Source organism: Sprattus sprattus (genome assembly GCF_963457725.1).
Source record: "Sprattus sprattus genome assembly, chromosome: 5".
Lineage (NCBI taxonomy): Eukaryota > Metazoa > Chordata > Actinopteri > Clupeiformes > Clupeidae > Sprattus > Sprattus sprattus.
Window position 1 is genome coordinate 19979979 of NC_137924.1, and position 20703 is coordinate 20000681.

General features: G+C 47.8%; 2 protein-coding genes across 2 annotated transcripts in view; both read right to left on the reverse strand.

Moving 5' to 3' along the window:
• LOC308365896 (collagen alpha-3(VI) chain-like) overlaps positions 1 to 20703 on the reverse strand; it is a 94313-nt gene that overhangs the window by 50247 nt on the left and 23363 nt on the right. The window lies entirely within an intron of this gene.
• LOC308365526 (uncharacterized protein) overlaps positions 1 to 20703 on the reverse strand; it is a gene marked incomplete at both ends in the record, with an annotated part of 56116 nt that overhangs the window by 26662 nt on the left and 8751 nt on the right. Inside the window, 24 exons of the mRNA XM_080838993.1 lie at positions 46 to 645; positions 939 to 1535; positions 1836 to 2435; positions 2643 to 3242; positions 3536 to 4132; positions 4433 to 5032; positions 5240 to 5839; positions 6133 to 6729; positions 7030 to 7629; positions 7837 to 8436; positions 8730 to 9326; positions 9627 to 10226; positions 10434 to 11033; positions 11327 to 11923; positions 12224 to 12823; positions 13031 to 13630; positions 13924 to 14520; positions 14821 to 15420; positions 15628 to 16227; positions 16521 to 17117; positions 17418 to 18017; positions 18225 to 18824; positions 19118 to 19714; positions 20015 to 20614. Coding sequence (XP_080695119.1) covers positions 46 to 645; positions 939 to 1535; positions 1836 to 2435; positions 2643 to 3242; positions 3536 to 4132; positions 4433 to 5032; positions 5240 to 5839; positions 6133 to 6729; positions 7030 to 7629; positions 7837 to 8436; positions 8730 to 9326; positions 9627 to 10226; positions 10434 to 11033; positions 11327 to 11923; positions 12224 to 12823; positions 13031 to 13630; positions 13924 to 14520; positions 14821 to 15420; positions 15628 to 16227; positions 16521 to 17117; positions 17418 to 18017; positions 18225 to 18824; positions 19118 to 19714; positions 20015 to 20614 — 14376 coding nt within the window. The remainder of the gene's footprint in view (positions 1 to 45; positions 646 to 938; positions 1536 to 1835; positions 2436 to 2642; positions 3243 to 3535; positions 4133 to 4432; positions 5033 to 5239; positions 5840 to 6132; positions 6730 to 7029; positions 7630 to 7836; positions 8437 to 8729; positions 9327 to 9626; positions 10227 to 10433; positions 11034 to 11326; positions 11924 to 12223; positions 12824 to 13030; positions 13631 to 13923; positions 14521 to 14820; positions 15421 to 15627; positions 16228 to 16520; positions 17118 to 17417; positions 18018 to 18224; positions 18825 to 19117; positions 19715 to 20014; positions 20615 to 20703) is intronic.

Genomic DNA, 20703 nt, shown 5'->3' on the forward strand with positions numbered 1-20703 from the left:
TACAGCAGGGACGACAAAAGAAACTACAGACACATGCGTTCTTACCTATGACTGTGGGTTTTATGGGAGTGGCCACCACTACTACAGTGCTCACGACAGAGAGAAGTTGCTCCTGAACAGTCGGAAGGTCACTGAAGTCAGACACTGACAATGCGTAACTAGGGTCCTGTGAAATCCTCTGCAGTTCTCTGCTGTCAGAGTTCCTGTTTCCAATTGGAAGGATCTGCACTCCCAGCTCCTTCAGAGCCGAGGCTGGAGCGTCCACGCCGTCAAAAGACCTTCCACCGCTAAGCAGGATCAGTATCTGTGGCACACCCTCTAAGCGTCTAGAACCGGAGGAGGCTGCGAACACGTTCTCCCTCACATACTGGAGAGCTGCACCAGTGTTGAGAGGCCTTCCACCTTTATGTCTCAGACTTCTAACATTCTCAAGAACATCCTCCTTCCTTGAGTGGGTGTTCAGGTAGAAGTGGGCCACTGGGTCTCTGCTGTACTGGACCACAGAGACACGGTCTTTGCTCTCACCCACATTTAGTTTCTCCACCACTCTTTGAACAAAGTCAAGCACTGCTGGGAAAACGTTTCTTGTTCCATCGGAACCATCCAGCATGAACACCACGTCCTTTTGGGGCATTCTTCTGTCAACTAAGGATATTGAAATGCACAGACATACACTCATATGAGAACTTTACCCTCCATAGCATGGAAAACCTTCAAAAGCACTCAAATCTCTATCTTCTCACTAGGATGCCACTTTTCCCCTTCAACAGCAACCTGACTTAAGATATGTCTTGGCATGTAACACCCTGGCCTGACATAGCTGCTTTCTTTTTGATACATTAGGGCAGGTAGGAATATGTAGAAATAAATTAAAAAACACAACCCGCAGACAAGCCAATTTGTAGAGATGAAGAACAATATGGTTAAATCAGTCTTACCTAAAACCGGTGGTGATGTTTGTGTTACCTCCAAGACAGCAGTGTTCACTGAGGCAAGGAATTGCTGTTGGACATTTGGCAGCTCCGAAAAGTCTGACACAGACTGGGCATAGTTGGGATAGGAGGCAATCTTCTCAACCTCTCGGCTGGAATTTTTGGTGCCAATAGCAAAGATCAAGACGCCACTCTCTTTGATAGAGGTGGCTGGTGTGTCTACGTTATCGCTAGACCTCGCTCCGCTCAGCAGAATTAGGATTTGAGGAACACCCTCTTGCCGTCTGCTACCAGAGGAAGGAGTGAAGGTGCTCTCTCTCACGTACTGGAGAGCGGCCCCGGTGTTGAGGGGCCTGCCTCCTTTGTGCCTCAGAGCTCTCACAGCGTCAAGAGTGTCTTCCTTTCCTGTGTATGTATTCAGATAGAAATGGGCCTCTGGGTCTCTGCTGTATTGGACCACAGACACTCGATCTCTGTTCTCCATCACATTTAGCTTCTCCACTACCCTCTGAACAAAGTCCTTCATAGCTGGGAATGCATTCCTAGTGTAATCAGAGCCATCCAGCAGGAATACAACATCCTTTCTAGGAGCGCCATCGTCAACTAGAAGGAAAACGACATGTTTAGCACGGAGCACACTTTGTTTTAGCACAGCAACCCCACTTGCCCTTCCTCAGATCAGTCCTGAGATACAAATGAAGGGACATGGCTCCATCAAACCCATCCCCTTTTCTTCACCCACCCTCACAATGTTGCCTGCCTTCATCCCCTGGATATTTCTATGCAACTCTAATTAAATGTCTTTGCGTTAGAATTTTAAAAAGGCTTACAAATGTTGGCGAGGGAAAGACGGCAATGAAGCAAACATTAAAGGGCTGGACTGTCGTAAAGATGTAAACATACCTATGACAGTTGGTGTCGTTGGTGTGACAGTTATGATAACATTTTCTACGGAATCGAGAAGTTGCTCCTGAACACTGGGGAGGTCACTGAAGTCAGACACTGAAAGTGCATTGCCAGGTTCTTTTGAAATCCTCTGCAATTCTCTACTGTCAGAGGTTCTGCTGCCAATGGTATATATTTTGACTCCGAGCTCCCTAAGAGCAGAGGCTGGCGTGTCCACAGCGTCAAAAGACCTTCCACTGCTCAATAAAATCAGTATCTGTGGGACACCCTCCAGGCGTCTACTGCCAGAGGAATCAGTGAGGACACTGTCTCTCACGTACTGGAGGGCTGACCCGGTGTTTAGGGGTCGTCCTCCTTTGTGCCTCAGACCGCGGACAGTTTCAAGAACCTCTTCCTTTGTGGTGTAGGTGTTCAGATAGAAATTAGCCTCAGGCTCTCGGCTGTACTGGACCACAGAAACGCGGTCTTTGCCTTCATCCAAATGGAGTTTCTCCACCACTCTCTGAACAAAGTCACGCATGGCGGGGAATCCATTCCTACTTCCGTCTGAGCCGTCAAGCAGGAGTACGACATCTCTCTTGGCTGCACGGTCCTCGGCTATAGCAGATAAAGCATGTCAAAAGAGCAATCTAAGACTTTGCTAAGCACACACTTTGCAACTATCTCTACAGGCATCAAACTGTGCTTTAGCCCTAATGTCCAACTGAGTAGATAACTTAAAAATGTTTGCTATCCGTCACTGGCACAACCATATTGTCTTACAGCAGGGACGACACAAGAAACTACAGACACATGCGTTCTTACCTATGACTGTGGGTGTTATGGGAGTGGCCACCACTACTACAGTGCTCACGACAGAGAGAAGTTGCTCCTGAACAGTCAGAAGGTCACTGAAGTCAGACACTGACAATGCGTAACTAGGGTCCTGTGAAATCCTCTGCAGTTCTCTGCTGTCAGAGTTCCTGTTTCCAATTGGAAGGATCTGCACTCCCAGCTCCTTCAGAGCCGAGGCTGGAGCGTCCACGCCGTCAAAAGACCTTCCACCGCTAAGCAGGATCAGTATCTGTGGCACACCCTCTAAGCGTCTAGAACCGGAGGAGGCTGCGAACACGTTCTCCCTCACATACTGGAGAGCTGCACCAGTGTTGAGAGGCCTTCCACCTTTATGTCTCAGACTTCTAACATTCTCAAGAACATCCTCCTTCCTTGAGTGGGTGTTCAGGTAGAAGTGGGCCACTGGGTCTCTGCTGTACTGGACCACAGAGACACGGTCTTTGCTCTCACCCACATTTAGTTTCTCCACCACTCTTTGAACAAAGTCAAGCACTGCTGGGAAAACGTTTCTTGTTCCATCGGAACCATCCAGCATGAACACCACGTCCTTTTGGGGCATTCTTCTGTCAACTAAGGATATTGAAATGCACAGACATACACTCATATGAGAACTTTACCCTCCATAGCATGGAAAACCTTCAAAAGCACTCAAATCTCTATCTTCTCACTAGGATGCCACTTTTCCCCTTCAACAGCAACCTGACTTAAGATATGTCTTGGCATGTAACACCCTGGCCTGACATAGCTGCTTTCTTTTTGATACATTAGGGCAGGTAGGAATATGTAGAAATAAATTAAAAAACACAACCCGCAGACAAGCCAATTTGTAGAGATGAAGAACAATATGGTTAAATCAGTCTTACCTAAAACCGGTGGTGATGTTTGTGTTACCTCCAAGACAGCAGTGTTCACTGAGGCAAGGAATTGCTGTTGGACATTTGGCAGCTCCGAAAAGTCTGACACAGACTGGGCATAGTTGGGATAGGAGGCAATCTTCTCAACCTCTCGGCTGGAATTTTTGGTGCCAATAGCAAAGATCAAGACGCCACTCTCTTTGATAGAGGTGGCTGGTGTGTCTACGTTATCGCTAGACCTCGCTCCGCTCAGCAGAATTAGGATTTGAGGAACACCCTCTTGCCATCTGCTACCAGAGGAAGGAGTGAAGGCGCTCTCTCTCACGTACTGGAGAGCGGCCCCGGTGTTGAGGGGCCTGCCTCCTTTGTGCCTCAGAGCTCTCACAGCGTCAAGAGTGTCTTCCTTTCCTGTGTATGTATTCAGATAGAAATGGGCCTCTGGGTCTCTGCTGTATTGGACCACAGACACTCGATCTCTGTTCTCCATCACATTTAGCTTCTCCACTACCCTCTGAACAAAGTCCTTCATAGCTGGGAATGCATTCCTAGTGTAATCAGAGCCATCCAGCAGGAATACAACATCCTTTCTAGGAGCGCCATCTTCAACTAGAAGGAAAACGACATGTTTAGCACGGAGCGCACTTTGTTTTAGCACAGCAACCCCACTTGCCCTTCCTCAGATCAGTCCTGAGATACAAATGAAGGGACATGGCTCCATCAAACCCATCCCCTTTTCTTCACCCACCCTCACAATGTTGCCTGCCTTCATCCCCTGGATATTTCTATGCAACTCTAATTAAATGTCTTTGCGTTAGAATTTTAAAAAGGCTTACAAATGTTGGCGAGGGAAAGACGGCAATGAAGCAAACATTAAAGGGCTGGACTGTCGTAAAGATGTAAACATACCTATGACAGTTGGTGTCGTTGGTGTGACAGTTATGATAACATTTTCTACGGAATCGAGAAGTTGCTCCTGAACACTGGGGAGGTCACTGAAGTCAGACACTGAAAGTGCATTGCCAGGTTCTTTTGAAATCCTCTGCAATTCTCTACTGTCAGAGGTTCTGCTGCCAATGGTATATATTTTGACTCCGAGCTCCCTAAGAGCAGAGGCTGGCGTGTCCACAGCGTCAAAAGACCTTCCACTGCTCAATAAAATCAGTATCTGTGGGACACCCTCCAGGCGTCTACTGCCAGAGGAATCAGTGAGGACACTGTCTCTCACGTACTGGAGGGCTGACCCGGTGTTTAGGGGTCGTCCTCCTTTGTGCCTCAGACCGCGGACAGTTTCAAGAACCTCTTCCTTTGTGGTGTAGGTGTTCAGATAGAAATTAGCCTCAGGCTCTCGGCTGTACTGGACCACAGAAACGCGGTCTTTGCCTTCATCCAAATGGAGTTTCTCCACCACTCTCTGAACAAAGTCACGCATGGCGGGGAATCCATTCCTACTTCCGTCTGAGCCGTCAAGCAGGAGTACGACATCTCTCTTGGCTGCACGGTCCTCGGCTATAGCAGATAAAGCATGTCAAAAGAGCAATCTAAGACTTTGCTAAGCACACACTTTGCAACTATCTCTACAGGCATCAAACTGTGCTTTAGCCCTAATGTCCAACTGAGTAGATAACTTAAAAATGTTTGCTATCCGTCACTGGCACAACCATATTGTCTTACAGCAGGGACGACAAAAGAAACTACAGACACATGCGTTCTTACCTATAACTGTGGGTTTTATGGGAGTGGCCACCACTACTACAGTGCTCACGACAGAGAGAAGTTGCTCCTGAACAGTCGGAAGGTCACTGAAGTCAGACACTGACAATGCGTAACTAGGGTCCTGTGAAATCCTCTGCAGTTCTCTGCTGTCAGAGTTCCTGTTTCCAATTGGAAGGATCTGCACTCCCAGCTCCTTCAGAGCCGAGGCTGGAGCGTCCACGCCGTCAAAAGACCTTCCACCGCTAAGCAGGATCAGTATCTGTGGCACACCCTCTAAGCGTCTAGAACCGGAGGAGGCTGCGAACACGTTCTCCCTCACATACTGGAGAGCTGCACCAGTGTTGAGAGGCCTTCCACCTTTATGTCTCAGACTTCTAACATTCTCAAGAACATCCTCCTTCCTTGAGTGGGTGTTCAGGTAGAAGTGGGCCACTGGGTCTCTGCTGTACTGGACCACAGAGACACGGTCTTTGCTCTCACCCACATTTAGTTTCTCCACCACTCTTTGAACAAAGTCAAGCACTGCTGGGAAAACGTTTCTTGTTCCATCGGAACCATCCAGCATGAACACCACGTCCTTTTGGGGCATTCTTCTGTCAACTAAGGATATTGAAATGCACAGACATACACTCATATGAGAACTTTACCCTCCATAGCATGGAAAACCTTCAAAAGCACTCAAATCTCTATCTTCTCACTAGGATGCCACTTTTCCCCTTCAACAGCAACCTGACTTAAGATATGTCTTGGCATGTAACACCCTGGCCTGACATAGCTGCTTTCTTTTTGATACATTAGGGCAGGTAGGAATATGTAGAAATAAATTAAAAAACACAACCCGCAGACAAGCCAATTTGTAGAGATGAAGAACAATATGGTTAAATCAGTCTTACCTAAAACCGGTGGTGATGTTTGTGTTACCTCCAAGACAGCAGTGTTCACTGAGGCAAGGAATTGCTGTTGGACATTTGGCAGCTCCGAAAAGTCTGACACAGACTGGGCATAGTTGGGATAGGAGGCAATCTTCTCAACCTCTCGGCTGGAATTTTTGGTGCCAATAGCAAAGATCAAGACGCCACTCTCTTTGATAGAGGTGGCTGGTGTGTCTACGTTATCGCTAGACCTCGCTCCGCTCAGCAGAATTAGGATTTGAGGAACACCCTCTTGCCGTCTGCTACCAGAGGAAGGAGTGAAGGCGCTCTCTCTCACGTACTGGAGAGCGGCCCCGGTGTTGAGGGGCCTGCCTCCTTTGTGCCTCAGAGCTCTCACAGCGTCAAGAGTGTCTTCCTTTCCTGTGTATGTATTCAGATAGAAATGGGCCTCTGGGTCTCTGCTGTATTGGACCACAGACACTCGATCTCTGTTCTCCATCACATTTAGCTTCTCCACTACCCTCTGAACAAAGTCCTTCATAGCTGGGAATGCATTCCTAGTGTAATCAGAGCCATCCAGCAGGAATACAACATCCTTTCTAGGAGCGCCATCGTCAACTAGAAGGAAAACGACATGTTTAGCACGGAGCAAACTTTGTTTTAGCACAGCAACCCCACTTGCCCTTCCTCAGATCAGTCCTGAGATACAAATGAAGGGACATGGCTCCATCAAACCCATCCCCTTTTCTTCACCCACCCTCACAATGTTGCCTGCCTTCATCCCCTGGATATTTCTATGCAACTCTAATTAAATGTCTTTGCGTTAGAATTTTAAAAAGGTTTACAAATGTTGGCGAGGGAAAGACGGCAATGAAGCAAACATTAAAGGGCTGGACTGTCGTAAAGATGTAAACATACCTATGACAGTTGGTGTCGTTGGTGTGACAGTTATGATAACATTTTCTACGGAATCGAGAAGTTGCTCCTGAACACTGGGGAGGTCACTGAAGTCAGACACTGAAAGTGCATTGCCAGGTTCTTTTGAAATCCTCTGCAATTCTCTACTGTCAGAGGTTCTGCTGCCAATGGTATATATTTTGACTCCGAGCTCCCTAAGAGCAGAGGCTGGCGTGTCCACAGCGTCAAAAGACCTTCCACTGCTCAATAAAATCAGTATCTGTGGGACACCCTCCAGGCGTCTACTGCCAGAGGAATCAGTGAGGACACTGTCTCTCACGTACTGGAGGGCTGACCCGGTGTTTAGGGGTCGTCCTCCTTTGTGCCTCAGACCGCGGACAGTTTCCAGAACATCTTCCTTTGTGGTGTAGGTGTTCAGATAGAAATTAGCCTCAGGCTCTCGGCTGTACTGGACCACAGAAACGCGGTCTTTGCCTTCATCCAAATGGAGTTTCTCCACCACTCTCTGAACAAAGTCACGCATGGCGGGGAATCCATTCCTACTTCCGTCTGAGCCGTCAAGCAGGAGTACGACATCTCTCTTGGCTGCACGGTCCTCGGCTATAGCAGATAAAGCATGTCAAAAGAGCAATCTAAGACTTTGCTAAGCACACACTTTGCAACTATCTCTACAGGCATCAAACTGTGCTTTAGCCCTAATGTCCAACTGAGTAGATAACTTAAAAATGTTTGCTATCCGTCACTGGCACAACCATATTGTCTTACAGCAGGGACGACAAAAGAAACTACAGACACATGCGTTCTTACCTATGACTGTGGGTTTTATGGGAGTGGCCACCACTACTACAGTGCTCACGACAGAGAGAAGTTGCTCCTGAACAGTCGGAAGGTCACTGAAGTCAGACACTGACAATGCGTAACTAGGGTCCTGTGAAATCCTCTGCAGTTCTCTGCTGTCAGAGTTCCTGTTTCCAATTGGAAGGATCTGCACTCCCAGCTCCTTCAGAGCCGAGGCTGGAGTGTCCACGCCGTCAAAAGACCTTCCACCGCTAAGCAGGATCAGTATCTGTGGCACACCCTCTAAGCGTCTAGAACCGGAGGAGGCTGCGAACACGTTCTCCCTCACATACTGGAGAGCTGCACCAGTGTTGAGAGGCCTTCCACCTTTATGTCTCAGACTTCTAACATTCTCAAGAACATCCTCCTTCCTTGAGTGGGTGTTCAGGTAGAAGTGGGCCACTGGGTCTCTGCTGTACTGGACCACAGAGACACGGTCTTTGCTCTCACCCACATTTAGTTTCTCCACCACTCTTTGAACAAAGTCAAGCACTGCTGGGAAAACGTTTCTTGTTCCATCGGAACCATCCAGCATGAACACCACGTCCTTTTGGGGCATTCTTCTGTCAACTAAGGATATTGAAATGCACAGACATACACTCATATGAGAACTTTACCCTCCATAGCATGGAAAACCTTCGAAAGCACTCAAATCTCTATCTTCTCACTAGGATGCCACTTTTCCCCTTCAACAGCAACCTGACTTAAGATATGTCTTGGCATGTAACACCCTGGCCTGACATAGCTGCTTTCTTTTTGATACATTAGGGCAGGTAGGAATATGTAGAAATAAATTAAAAAACACAACCCGCAGACAAGCCAATTTGTAGAGATGAAGAACAATATGGTTAAATCAGTCTTACCTAAAACCGGTGGTGATGTTTGTGTTACCTCCAAGACAGCAGTGTTCACTGAGGCAAGGAATTGCTGTTGGACATTTGGCAGCTCCGAAAAGTCTGACACAGACTGGGCATAGTTGGGATAGGAGGCAATCTTCTCAACCTCTCGGCTGGAATTTTTGGTGCCAATAGCAAAGATCAAGACGCCACTCTCTTTGATAGAGGTGGCTGGTGTGTCTACGTTATCGCTAGACCTCGCTCCGCTCAGCAGAATTAGGATTTGAGGAACACCCTCTTGCCGTCTGCTACCAGAGGAAGGAGTGAAGGCGCTCTCTCTCACGTACTGGAGAGCGGCCCCGGTGTTGAGGGGCCTGCCTCCTTTGTGCCTCAGAGCTCTCACAGCGTCAAGAGTGTCTTCCTTTCCTGTGTATGTATTCAGATAGAAATGGGCCTCTGGGTCTCTGCTGTATTGGACCACAGACACTCGATCTCTGTTCTCCATCACATTTAGCTTCTCCACTACCCTCTGAACAAAGTCCTTCATAGCTGGGAATGCATTCCTAGTGTAATCAGAGCCATCCAGCAGGAATACAACATCCTTTCTAGGAGCGCCATCGTCAACTAGAAGGAAAACGACATGTTTAGCACGGAGCACACTTTGTTTTAGCACAGCAACCCCACTTGCCCTTCCTCAGATCAGTCCTGAGATACAAATGAAGGGACATGGCTCCATCAAACCCATCCCCTTTTCTTCACCCACCCTCACAATGTTGCCTGCCTTCATCCCCTGGATATTTCTATGCAACTCTAATTAAATGTCTTTGCGTTAGAATTTTAAAAAGGTTTACAAATGTTGGCGAGGGAAAGACGGCAATGAAGCAAACATTAAAGGGCTGGACTGTCGTAAAGATGTAAACATACCTATGACAGTTGGTGTCGTTGGTGTGACAGTTATGATAACATTTTCTACGGAATCGAGAAGTTGCTCCTGAACACTGGGGAGGTCACTGAAGTCAGACACTGAAAGTGCATTGCCAGGTTCTTTTGAAATCCTCTGCAATTCTCTACTGTCAGAGGTTCTGCTGCCAATGGTATATATTTTGACTCCGAGCTCCCTAAGAGCAGAGGCTGGCGTGTCCACAGCGTCAAAAGACCTTCCACTGCTCAATAAAATCAGTATCTGTGGGACACCCTCCAGGCGTCTACTGCCAGAGGAATCAGTGAGGACACTGTCTCTCACGTACTGGAGGGCTGACCCGGTGTTTAGGGGTCGTCCTCCTTTGTGCCTCAGACCGCGGACAGTTTCCAGAACATCTTCCTTTGTGGTGTAGGTGTTCAGATAGAAATTAGCCTCAGGCTCTCGGCTGTACTGGACCACAGAAACGCGGTCTTTGCCTTCATCCAAATGGAGTTTCTCCACCACTCTCTGAACAAAGTCACGCATGGCGGGGAATCCATTCCTACTTCCGTCTGAGCCGTCAAGCAGGAGTACGACATCTCTCTTGGCTGCACGGTCCTCGGCTATAGCAGATAAAGCATGTCAAAAGAGCAATCTAAGACTTTGCTAAGCACACACTTTGCAACTATCTCTACAGGCATCAAACTGTGCTTTAGCCCTAATGTCCAACTGAGTAGATAACTTAAAAATGTTTGCTATCCGTCACTGGCACAACCATATTGTCTTACAGCAGGGACGACAAAAGAAACTACAGACACATGCGTTCTTACCTATGACTGTGGGTTTTATGGGAGTGGCCACCACTACTACAGTGCTCACGACAGAGAGAAGTTGCTCCTGAACAGTCGGAAGGTCACTGAAGTCAGACACTGACAATGCGTAACTAGGGTCCTGTGAAATCCTCTGCAGTTCTCTGCTGTCAGAGTTCCTGTTTCCAATTGGAAGGATCTGCACTCCCAGCTCCTTCAGAGCCGAGGCTGGAGTGTCCACGCCGTCAAAAGACCTTCCACCGCTAAGCAGGATCAGTATCTGTGGCACACCCTCTAAGCGTCTAGAACCGGAGGAGGCTGCGAACACGTTCTCCCTCACATACTGGAGAGCTGCACCAGTGTTGAGAGGCCTTCCACCTTTATGTCTCAGACTTCTAACATTCTCAAGAACATCCTCCTTCCTTGAGTGGGTGTTCAGGTAGAAGTGGGCCACTGGGTCTCTGCTGTACTGGACCACAGAGACACGGTCTTTGCTCTCACCCACATTTAGTTTCTCCACCACTCTTTGAACAAAGTCAAGCACTGCTGGGAAAACGTTTCTTGTTCCATCGGAACCATCCAGCATGAACACCACGTCCTTTTGGGGCATTCTTCTGTCAACTAAGGATATTGAAATGCACAGACATACACTCATATGAGAACTTTACCCTCCATAGCATGGAAAACCTTCGAAAGCACTCAAATCTCTATCTTCTCACTAGGATGCCACTTTTCCCCTTCAACAGCAACCTGACTTAAGATATGTCTTGGCATGTAACACCCTGGCCTGACATAGCTGCTTTCTTTTTGATACATTAGGGCAGGTAGGAATATGTAGAAATAAATTAAAAAACACAACCCGCAGACAAGCCAATTTGTAGAGATGAAGAACAATATGGTTAAATCAGTCTTACCTAAAACCGGTGGTGATGTTTGTGTTACCTCCAAGACAGCAGTGTTCACTGAGGCAAGGAATTGCTGTTGGACATTTGGCAGCTCCGAAAAGTCTGACACAGACTGGGCATAGTTGGGATAGGAGGCAATCTTCTCAACCTCTCGGCTGGAATTTTTGGTGCCAATAGCAAAGATCAAGACGCCACTCTCTTTGATAGAGGTGGCTGGTGTGTCTACGTTATCGCTAGACCTCGCTCCGCTCAGCAGAATTAGGATTTGAGGAACACCCTCTTGCCGTCTGCTACCAGAGGAAGGAGTGAAGGCGCTCTCTCTCACGTACTGGAGAGCGGCCCCGGTGTTGAGGGGCCTGCCTCCTTTGTGCCTCAGAGCTCTCACAGCGTCAAGAGTGTCTTCCTTTCCTGTGTATGTATTCAGATAGAAATGGGCCTCTGGGTCTCTGCTGTATTGGACCACAGACACTCGATCTCTGTTCTCCATCACATTTAGCTTCTCCACTACCCTCTGAACAAAGTCCTTCATAGCTGGGAATGCATTCCTAGTGTAATCAGAGCCATCCAGCAGGAATACAACATCCTTTCTAGGAGCGCCATCGTCAACTAGAAGGAAAACGACATGTTTAGCACGGAGCACACTTTGTTTTAGCACAGCAACCCCACTTGCCCTTCCTCAGATCAGTCCTGAGATACAAATGAAGGGACATGGCTCCATCAAACCCATCCCCTTTTCTTCACCCACCCTCACAATGTTGCCTGCCTTCATCCCCTGGATATTTCTATGCAACTCTAATTAAATGTCTTTGCGTTAGAATTTTAAAAAGGTTTACAAATGTTGGCGAGGGAAAGACGGCAATGAAGCAAACATTAAAGGGCTGGACTGTCGTAAAGATGTAAACATACCTATGACAGTTGGTGTCGTTGGTGTGACAGTTATGATAACATTTTCTACGGAATCGAGAAGTTGCTCCTGAACACTGGGGAGGTCACTGAAGTCAGACACTGAAAGTGCATTGCCAGGTTCTTTTGAAATCCTCTGCAATTCTCTACTGTCAGAGGTTCTGCTGCCAATGGTATATATTTTGACTCCGAGCTCCCTAAGAGCAGAGGCTGGCGTGTCCACAGCGTCAAAAGACCTTCCACTGCTCAATAAAATCAGTATCTGTGGGACACCCTCCAGGCGTCTACTGCCAGAGGAATCAGTGAGGACACTGTCTCTCACGTACTGGAGGGCTGACCCGGTGTTTAGGGGTCGTCCTCCTTTGTGCCTCAGACCGCGGACAGTTTCCAGAACCTCTTCCTTTGTGGTGTAGGTGTTCAGATAGAAATTAGCCTCAGGCTCTCGGCTGTACTGGACCACAGAAACGCGGTCTTTGCCTTCATCCAAATGGAGTTTCTCCACCACTCTCTGAACAAAGTCACGCATGGCGGGGAATCCATTCCTACTTCCGTCTGAGCCGTCAAGCAGGAGTACGACATCTCTCTTGGCTGCACGGTCCTCGGCTATAGCAGATAAAGCATGTCAAAAGAGCAATCTAAGACTTTGCTAAGCACACACTTTGCAACTATCTCTACAGGCATCAAACTGTGCTTTAGCCCTAATGTCCAACTGAGTAGATAACTTAAAAATGTTTGCTATCCGTCACTGGCACAACCATATTGTCTTACAGCAGGGACGACACAAGAAACTACAGACACATGCGTTCTTACCTATGACTGTGGGTTTTATGGGAGTGGCCACCACTACTACAGTGCTCACGACAGAGAGAAGTTGCTCCTGAACAATCGGAAGGTCACTGAAGTCAGACACTGACAATGCGTAACTAGGGTCCTGTGAAATCCTCTGCAGTTCTCTGCTGTCAGAGTTCCTGTTTCCAATTGGAAGGATCTGCACTCCCAGCTCCTTCAGAGCCGAGGCTGGAGCGTCCACGCCGTCAAAAGACCTTCCACCGCTAAGCAGGATCAGTATCTGTGGCACACCCTCTAAGCGTCTAGAACCGGAGGAGGCTGCGAACACGTTCTCCCTCACATACTGGAGAGCTGCACCAGTGTTGAGAGGCCTTCCACCTTTATGTCTCAGACTTCTAACATTCTCAAGAACATCCTCCTTCCTTGAGTGGGTGTTCAGGTAGAAGTGGGCCACTGGGTCTCTGCTGTACTGGACCACAGAGACACGGTCTTTGCTCTCACCCACATTTAGTTTCTCCACCACTCTTTGAACAAAGTCAAGCACTGCTGGGAAAACGTTTCTTGTTCCATCGGAACCATCCAGCATGAACACCACGTCCTTTTGGGGCATTCTTCTGTCAACTAAGGATATTGAAATGCACAGACATACACTCATATGAGAACTTTACCCTCCATAGCATGGAAAACCTTTGAAAGCACTCAAATCTCTATCTTCTCACTAGGTTGCCACTTTTCCCCTTCAACAGCAACCTGACTTAAGATATGTCTTGGCATGTAACACCCTGGCCTGACATAGCTGCTTTCTTTTTGATACATTAGGGCAGGTAGGAATATGTAGAAATAAATTAAAAAACACAACCCGCAGACAAGCCAATTTGTAGAGATGAAGAACAATATGGTTAAATCAGTCTTACCTAAAACCGGTGGTGATGTTTGTGTTACCTCCAAGACAGCAGTGTTCACTGAGGCAAGGAATTGCTGTTGGACATTTGGCAGCTCCGAAAAGTCTGACACAGACTGGGCATAGTTGGGATAGGAGGCAATCTTCTGAACCTCTCGGCTGGAATTTTTGGTGCCAATAGCAAAGATCAAGACGCCACTCTCTTTGATAGAGGTGGCTGGTGTGTCTACGTTATCGCTAGACCTCGCTCCGCTCAGCAGAATTAGGATTTGAGGAACACCCTCTTGCCGTCTGCTACCAGAGGAAGGAGTGAAGGCGCTCTCTCTCACGTACTGGAGAGCGGCCCCGGTGTTGAGGGGCCTGCCTCCTTTGTGCCTCAGAGCTCTCACAGCGTCAAGAGTGTCTTCCTTTCCTGTGTATGTATTCAGATAGAAATGGGCCTCTGGGTCTCTGCTGTATTGGACCACAGACACTCGATCTCTGTTCTCCATCACATTTAGCTTCTCCACTACCCTCTGAACAAAGTCCTTCATAGCTGGGAATGCATTCCTAGTGTAATCAGAGCCATCCAGCAGGAATACAACATCCTTTCTAGGAGCGCCATCGTCAACTAGAAGGAAAACGACATGTTTAGCACGGAGCACACTTTGTTTTAGCACAGCAACCCCACTTGCCCTTCCTCAGATCAGTCCTGAGATACAAATGAAGGGACATGGCTCCATCAAACCCATCCCCTTTTCTTCACCCACCCTCACAATGTTGCCTGCCTTCATCCCCTGGATATTTCTATGCAACTCTAATTAAATGTCTTTGCGTTAGAATTTTAAAAAGGCTTACAAATGTTGGCGAGGGAAAGACGGCAATGAAGCAAACATTAAAGGGCTGGACTGTCGTAAAGATGTAAACATACCTATGACAGTTGGTGTCGTTGGTGTGACAGTTATGATAACATTTTCTACGGAATCGAGAAGTTGCTCCTGAACACTGGGGAGGTCACTGAAGTCAGACACTGAAAGTGCATTGCCAGGTTCTTTTGAAATCCTCTGCAATTCTCTACTGTCAGAGGTTCTGCTGCCAATGGTATATATTTTGACTCCGAGCTCCCTAAGAGCAGAGGCTGGCGTGTCCACAGCGTCAAAAGACCTTCCACTGCTCAATAAAATCAGTATCTGTGGGACACCCTCCAGGCGTCTACTGCCAGAGGAATCAGTGAGGACACTGTCTCTCACGTACTGGAGGGCTGACCCGGTGTTTAGGGGTCGTCCTCCTTTGTGCCTCAGACCGCGGACAGTTTCCAGAACCTCTTCCTTTGTGGTGTAGGTGTTCAGATAGAAATTAGCCTCAGGCTCTCGGCTGTACTGGACCACAGAAACGCGGTCTTTGCCTTCATCCAAATGGAGTTTCTCCACCACTCTCTGAACAAAGTCACGCATGGCGGGGAATCCATTCCTACTTCCGTCTGAGCCGTCAAGCAGGAGTACGACATCTCTCTTGGCTGCACGGTCCTCGGCTATAGCAGATAAAGCATGTCAAAAGAGCAATCTAAGACTTTGCTAAGCACACACTTTGCAACTATCTCTACAGGCATCAAACTGTGCTTTAGCCCTAATGTCCAACTGAGTAGATAACTTAAAAATGTTTGCTATCCGTCACTGGCACAACCATATTGTCTTACAGCAGGGACGACACAAGAAACTACAGACACATGCGTTCTTACCTATGACTGTGGGTTTTATGGGAGTGGCCACCACTACTACAGTGCTCACGACAGAGAGAAGTTGCTCCTGAACAGTCGGAAGGTCACTGAAGTCAGACACTGACAATGCGTAACTAGGGTCCTGTGAAATCCTCTGCAGTTCTCTGCTGTCAGAGTTCCTGTTTCCAATTGGAAGGATCTGCACTCCCAGCTCCTTCAGAGCCGAGGCTGGAGCGTCCACGCCGTCAAAAGACCTTCCACCGCTAAGCAGGATCAGTATCTGTGGCACACCCTCTAAGCGTCTAGAACCGGAGGAGGCTGCGAACACGTTCTCCCTCACATACTGGAGAGCTGCACCAGTGTTGAGAGGCCTTCCACCTTTATGTCTCAGACTTCTAACATTCTCAAGAACATCCTCCTTCCTTGAGTGGGTGTTCAGGTAGAAGTGGGCCACTGGGTCTCTGCTGTACTGGACCACAGAGACACGGTCTTTGCTCTCACCCACATTTAGTTTCTCCACCACTCTTTGAACAAAGTCAAGCACTGCTGGGAAAACGTTTCTTGTTCCATCGGAACCATCCAGCATGAACACCACGTCCTTTTGGGGCATTCTTCTGTCAACTAAGGATATTGAAATGCACAGACATACACTCATATGAGAACTTTACCCTCCATAGCATGGAAAACCTTCAAAAGCACTCAAATCTCTATCTTCTCACTAGGATGCCACTTTTCCCCTTCAACAGCAACCTGACTTAAGATATGTCTTGGCATGTAACACCCTGGCATGACATAGCTGCTTTCTTTTTGATACATTAGGGCAGGTAGGAATATGTAGAAATAAATTAAAAAACACAACCCGCAGACAAGCCAATTTGTAGAGATGAAGAACAATATGGTTAAATCAGTCTTACCTAAAACCGGTGGTGATGTTTGTGTTACCTCCAAGACAGCAGTGTTCACTGAGGCAAGGAATTGCTGTTGGACATTTGGCAGCTCCGAAAAGTCTGACACAGACTGGGCATAGTTGGGATAGGAGGCAATCTTCTCAACCTCTCGGCTGGAATTTTTGGTGCCAATAGCAAAGATCAAGACGCCACTCTCTTTGATAGAGGTGGCTGGTGTGTCTACGTTATCGCTAGACCTCGCTCCGCTCAGCAGAATTAGGATTTGAGGAACACCCTCTTGCCGTCTGCTACCAGAGGAAGGAGTGAAGGCGCTCTCTCTCACGTACTGGAGAGCGGCCCCGGTGTTGAGGGGCCTGCCTCCTTTGTGCCTCAGAGCTCTCACAGCGTCAAGAGTGTCTTCCTTTCCTGTGTATGTATTCAGATAGAAATGGGCCTCTGGGTCTCTGCTGTATTGGACCACAGACACTCGATCTCTGTTCTCCATCACATTTAGCTTCTCCACTACCCTCTGAACAAAGTCCTTCATAGCTGGGAATGCATTCCTAGTGTAATCAGAGCCATCCAGCAGGAATACAACATCCTTTCTAGGAGCGCCATCGTCAACTAGAAGGAAAACGACATGTTTAGCACGGAGCACACTTTGTTTTAGCACAGCAACCCCACTTGCCCTTCCTCAGATCAGTCCTGAGATACAAATGAAGGGACATGGCTCCATCAAACCCATCCCCTTTTCTTCACCCACCCTCACAATGTTGCCTGCCTTCATCCCCTGGATATTTCTATGCAACTCTAATTAAATGTCTTTGCGTTAGAATTTTAAAAAGGCTTACAAATGTTGGCGAGGGAAAGACGGCAATGAAGCAAACATTAAAGGGCTGGACTGTCGTAAAGATGTAAACATACCTATGACAGTTGGTGTCGTTGGTGTGACAGTTATGATAACATTTTCTACGGAATCGAGAAGTTGCTCCTGAACACTGGGGAGGTCACTGAAGTCAGACACTGAAAGTGCATTGCCAGGTTCTTTTGAAATCCTCTGCAATTCTCTACTGTCAGAGGTTCTGCTGCCAATGGTATATATTTTGACTCCGAGCTCCCTAAGAGCAGAGGCTGGCGTGTCCACAGCGTCAAAAGACCTTCCACTGCTCAATAAAATCAGTATCTGTGGGACACCCTCCAGGCGTCTACTGCCAGAGGAATCAGTGAGGACACTGTCTCTCACGTACTGGAGGGCTGACCCGGTGTTTAGGGGTCGTCCTCCTTTGTGCCTCAGACCGCGGACAGTTTCCAGAACCTCTTCCTTTGTGGTGTAGGTGTTCAGATAGAAATTAGCCTCAGGCTCTCGGCTGTACTGGACCACAGAAACGCGGTCTTTGCCTTCATCCAAATGGAGTTTCTCCACCACTCTCTGAACAAAGTCACGCATGGCGGGGAATCCATTCCTACTTCCGTCTGAGCCGTCAAGCAGGAGTACGACATCTCTCTTGGCTGCACGGTCCTCGGCTATAGCAGATAAAGCATGTCAAAAGAGCAATCTAAGACTTTGCTAAGCACACACTTTGCAACTATCTCTACAGGCATCAAACTGTGCTTTAGCCCTAATGTCCAACTGAGTAGATAACTTAAAAATGTTTGCTATCCGTCACTGGCACAACCATATTGTCTTACAGCAGGGACGACACAAGAAACTACAGACACATGCGTTCTTACCTATGACTGTGGGTTTTATGGGAGTGGCCACCACTACTACAGTGCTCACGACAGAGAGAAGTTGCTCCTGAACAGTCGGAAGGTCACTGAAGTCAGACACTGACAATGCGTAACTAGGGTCCTGTGAAATCCTCTGCAGTTCTCTGCTGTCAGAGTTCCTGTTTCCAATTGGAAGGATCTGCACTCCCAGCTCCTTCAGAGCCGAGGCTGGAGCGTCCACGCCGTCAAAAGACCTTCCACCGCTAAGCAGGATCAGTATCTGTGGCACACCCTCTAAGCGTCTAGAACCGGAGGAGGCTGCGAACACGTTCTCCCTCACATACTGGAGAGCTGCACCAGTGTTGAGAGGCCTTCCACCTTTATGTCTCAGACTTCTAACATTCTCAAGAACATCCTCCTTCCTTGAGTGGGTGTTCAGGTAGAAGTGGGCCACTGGGTCTCTGCTGTACTGGACCACAGAGACACGGTCTTTGCTCTCACCCACATTTAGTTTCTCCACCACTCTTTGAACAAAGTCAAGCACTGCTGGGAAAACGTTTCTTGTTCCATCGGAACCATCCAGCATGAACACCACGTCCTTTTGGGGCATTCTTCTGTCAACTAAGGATATTGAAATGCACAGACATACACTCATATGAGAACTTTACCCTCCATAGCATGGAAAACCTTCGAAAGCACTCAAATCTCTATCTTCTCACTAGGATGCCACTTTTCCCCTTCAACAGCAACCTGACTTAAGATATGTCTTGGCATGTAACACCCTGGCCTGACATAGCTGCTTTCTTTTTGATACATTAGGGCAGGTAGGAATATGTAGAAATAAATTAAAAAACACAACCCGCAGACAAGCCAATTTGTAGAGATGAAGAACAATATGGTTAAATCAGTCTTACCTAAAACCGGTGGTGATGTTTGTGTTACCTCCAAGACAGCAGTGTTCACTGAGGCAAGGAATTGCTGTTGGACATTTGGCAGCTCCGAAAAGTCTGACACAGACTGGGCATAGTTGGGATAGGAGGCAATCTTCTCAACCTCTCGGCTGGAATTTTTGGTGCCAATAGCAAAGATCAAGACGCCACTCTCTTTGATAGAGGTGGCTGGTGTGTCTACGTTATCGCTAGACCTCGCTCCGCTCAGCAGAATTAGGATTTGAGGAACACCCTCTTGCCGTCTGCTACCAGAGGAAGGAGTGAAGGCGCTCTCTCTCACGTACTGGAGAGCGGCCCCGGTGTTGAGGGGCCTGCCTCCTTTGTGCCTCAGAGCTCTCACAGCGTCAAGAGTGTCTTCCTTTCCTGTGTATGTATTCAGATAGAAATGGGCCTCTGGGTCTCTGCTGTATTGGACCACAGACACTCGATCTCTGTTCTCCATCACATTTAGCTTCTCCACTACCCTCTGAACAAAGTCCTTCATAGCTGGGAATGCATTCCTAGTGTAATCAGAGCCATCTAGCAGGAATACAACATCCTTTCTAGGAGCGCCATCGTCAACTAGAAGGAAAACGACATGTTTAGCACGGAGCACACTTTGTTTTAGCACAGCAACCCCACTTGCCCTTCCTCAGATCAGTCCTGAGATACAAATGAAGGGACATGGCTCCATCAAACCCATCCCCTTTTCTTCACCCACCCTCACAATGTTGCCTGCCTTCATCCCCTGGATATTTCTATGCAACTCTAATTAAATGTCTTTGCGTTAGAATTTTAAAAAGGCTTACAAATGTTGGCGAGGGAAAGACGGCAATGAAGCAAACATTAAAGGGCTGGACTGTCGTAAAGATGTAAACATACCTATGACAGTTGGTGTCGTTGGTGTGACAGTTATGATAACATTTTCTACGGAATCGAGAAGTTGCTCCTGAACACTGGGGAGGTCACTGAAGTCAGACACTGAAAGTGCATTGCCAGGTTCTTTTGAAATCCTCTGCAATTCTCTACTGTCAGAGGTTCTGCTGCCAATGGTATATATTTTGACTCCGAGCTCCCTAAGAGCAGAGGCTGGCGTGTCCACAGCGTCAAAAGACCTTCCACTGCTCAATAAAATCAGTATCTGTGGGACACCCTCCAGGCGTCTACTGCCAGAGGAATCAGTGAGGACACTGTCTCTCACGTACTGGAGGGCTGACCCGGTGTTTAGGGGTCGCCCTCCTTTGTGCCTCAGACCGCGGACAGTTTCCAGAACCTCTTCCTTTGTGGTGTAGGTGTTCAGATAGAAATTAGCCTCAGGCTCTCGGCTGTACTGGACCACAGAAACGCGGTCTTTGCCTTCATCCAAATGGAGTTTCTCCACCACTCTCTGAACAAAGTCACGCATGGCGGGGAATCCATTCCTACTTCCGTCTGAGCCGTCAAGCAGGAGTACGACATCTCTCTTGGCTGCACGGTCCTCGGCTATAGCAGATAAAGCATGTCAAAAGAGCAATCTAAGACTTTGCTAAGCACACACTTTGCAACTATCTCTACAGGCATCAAACTGTGCT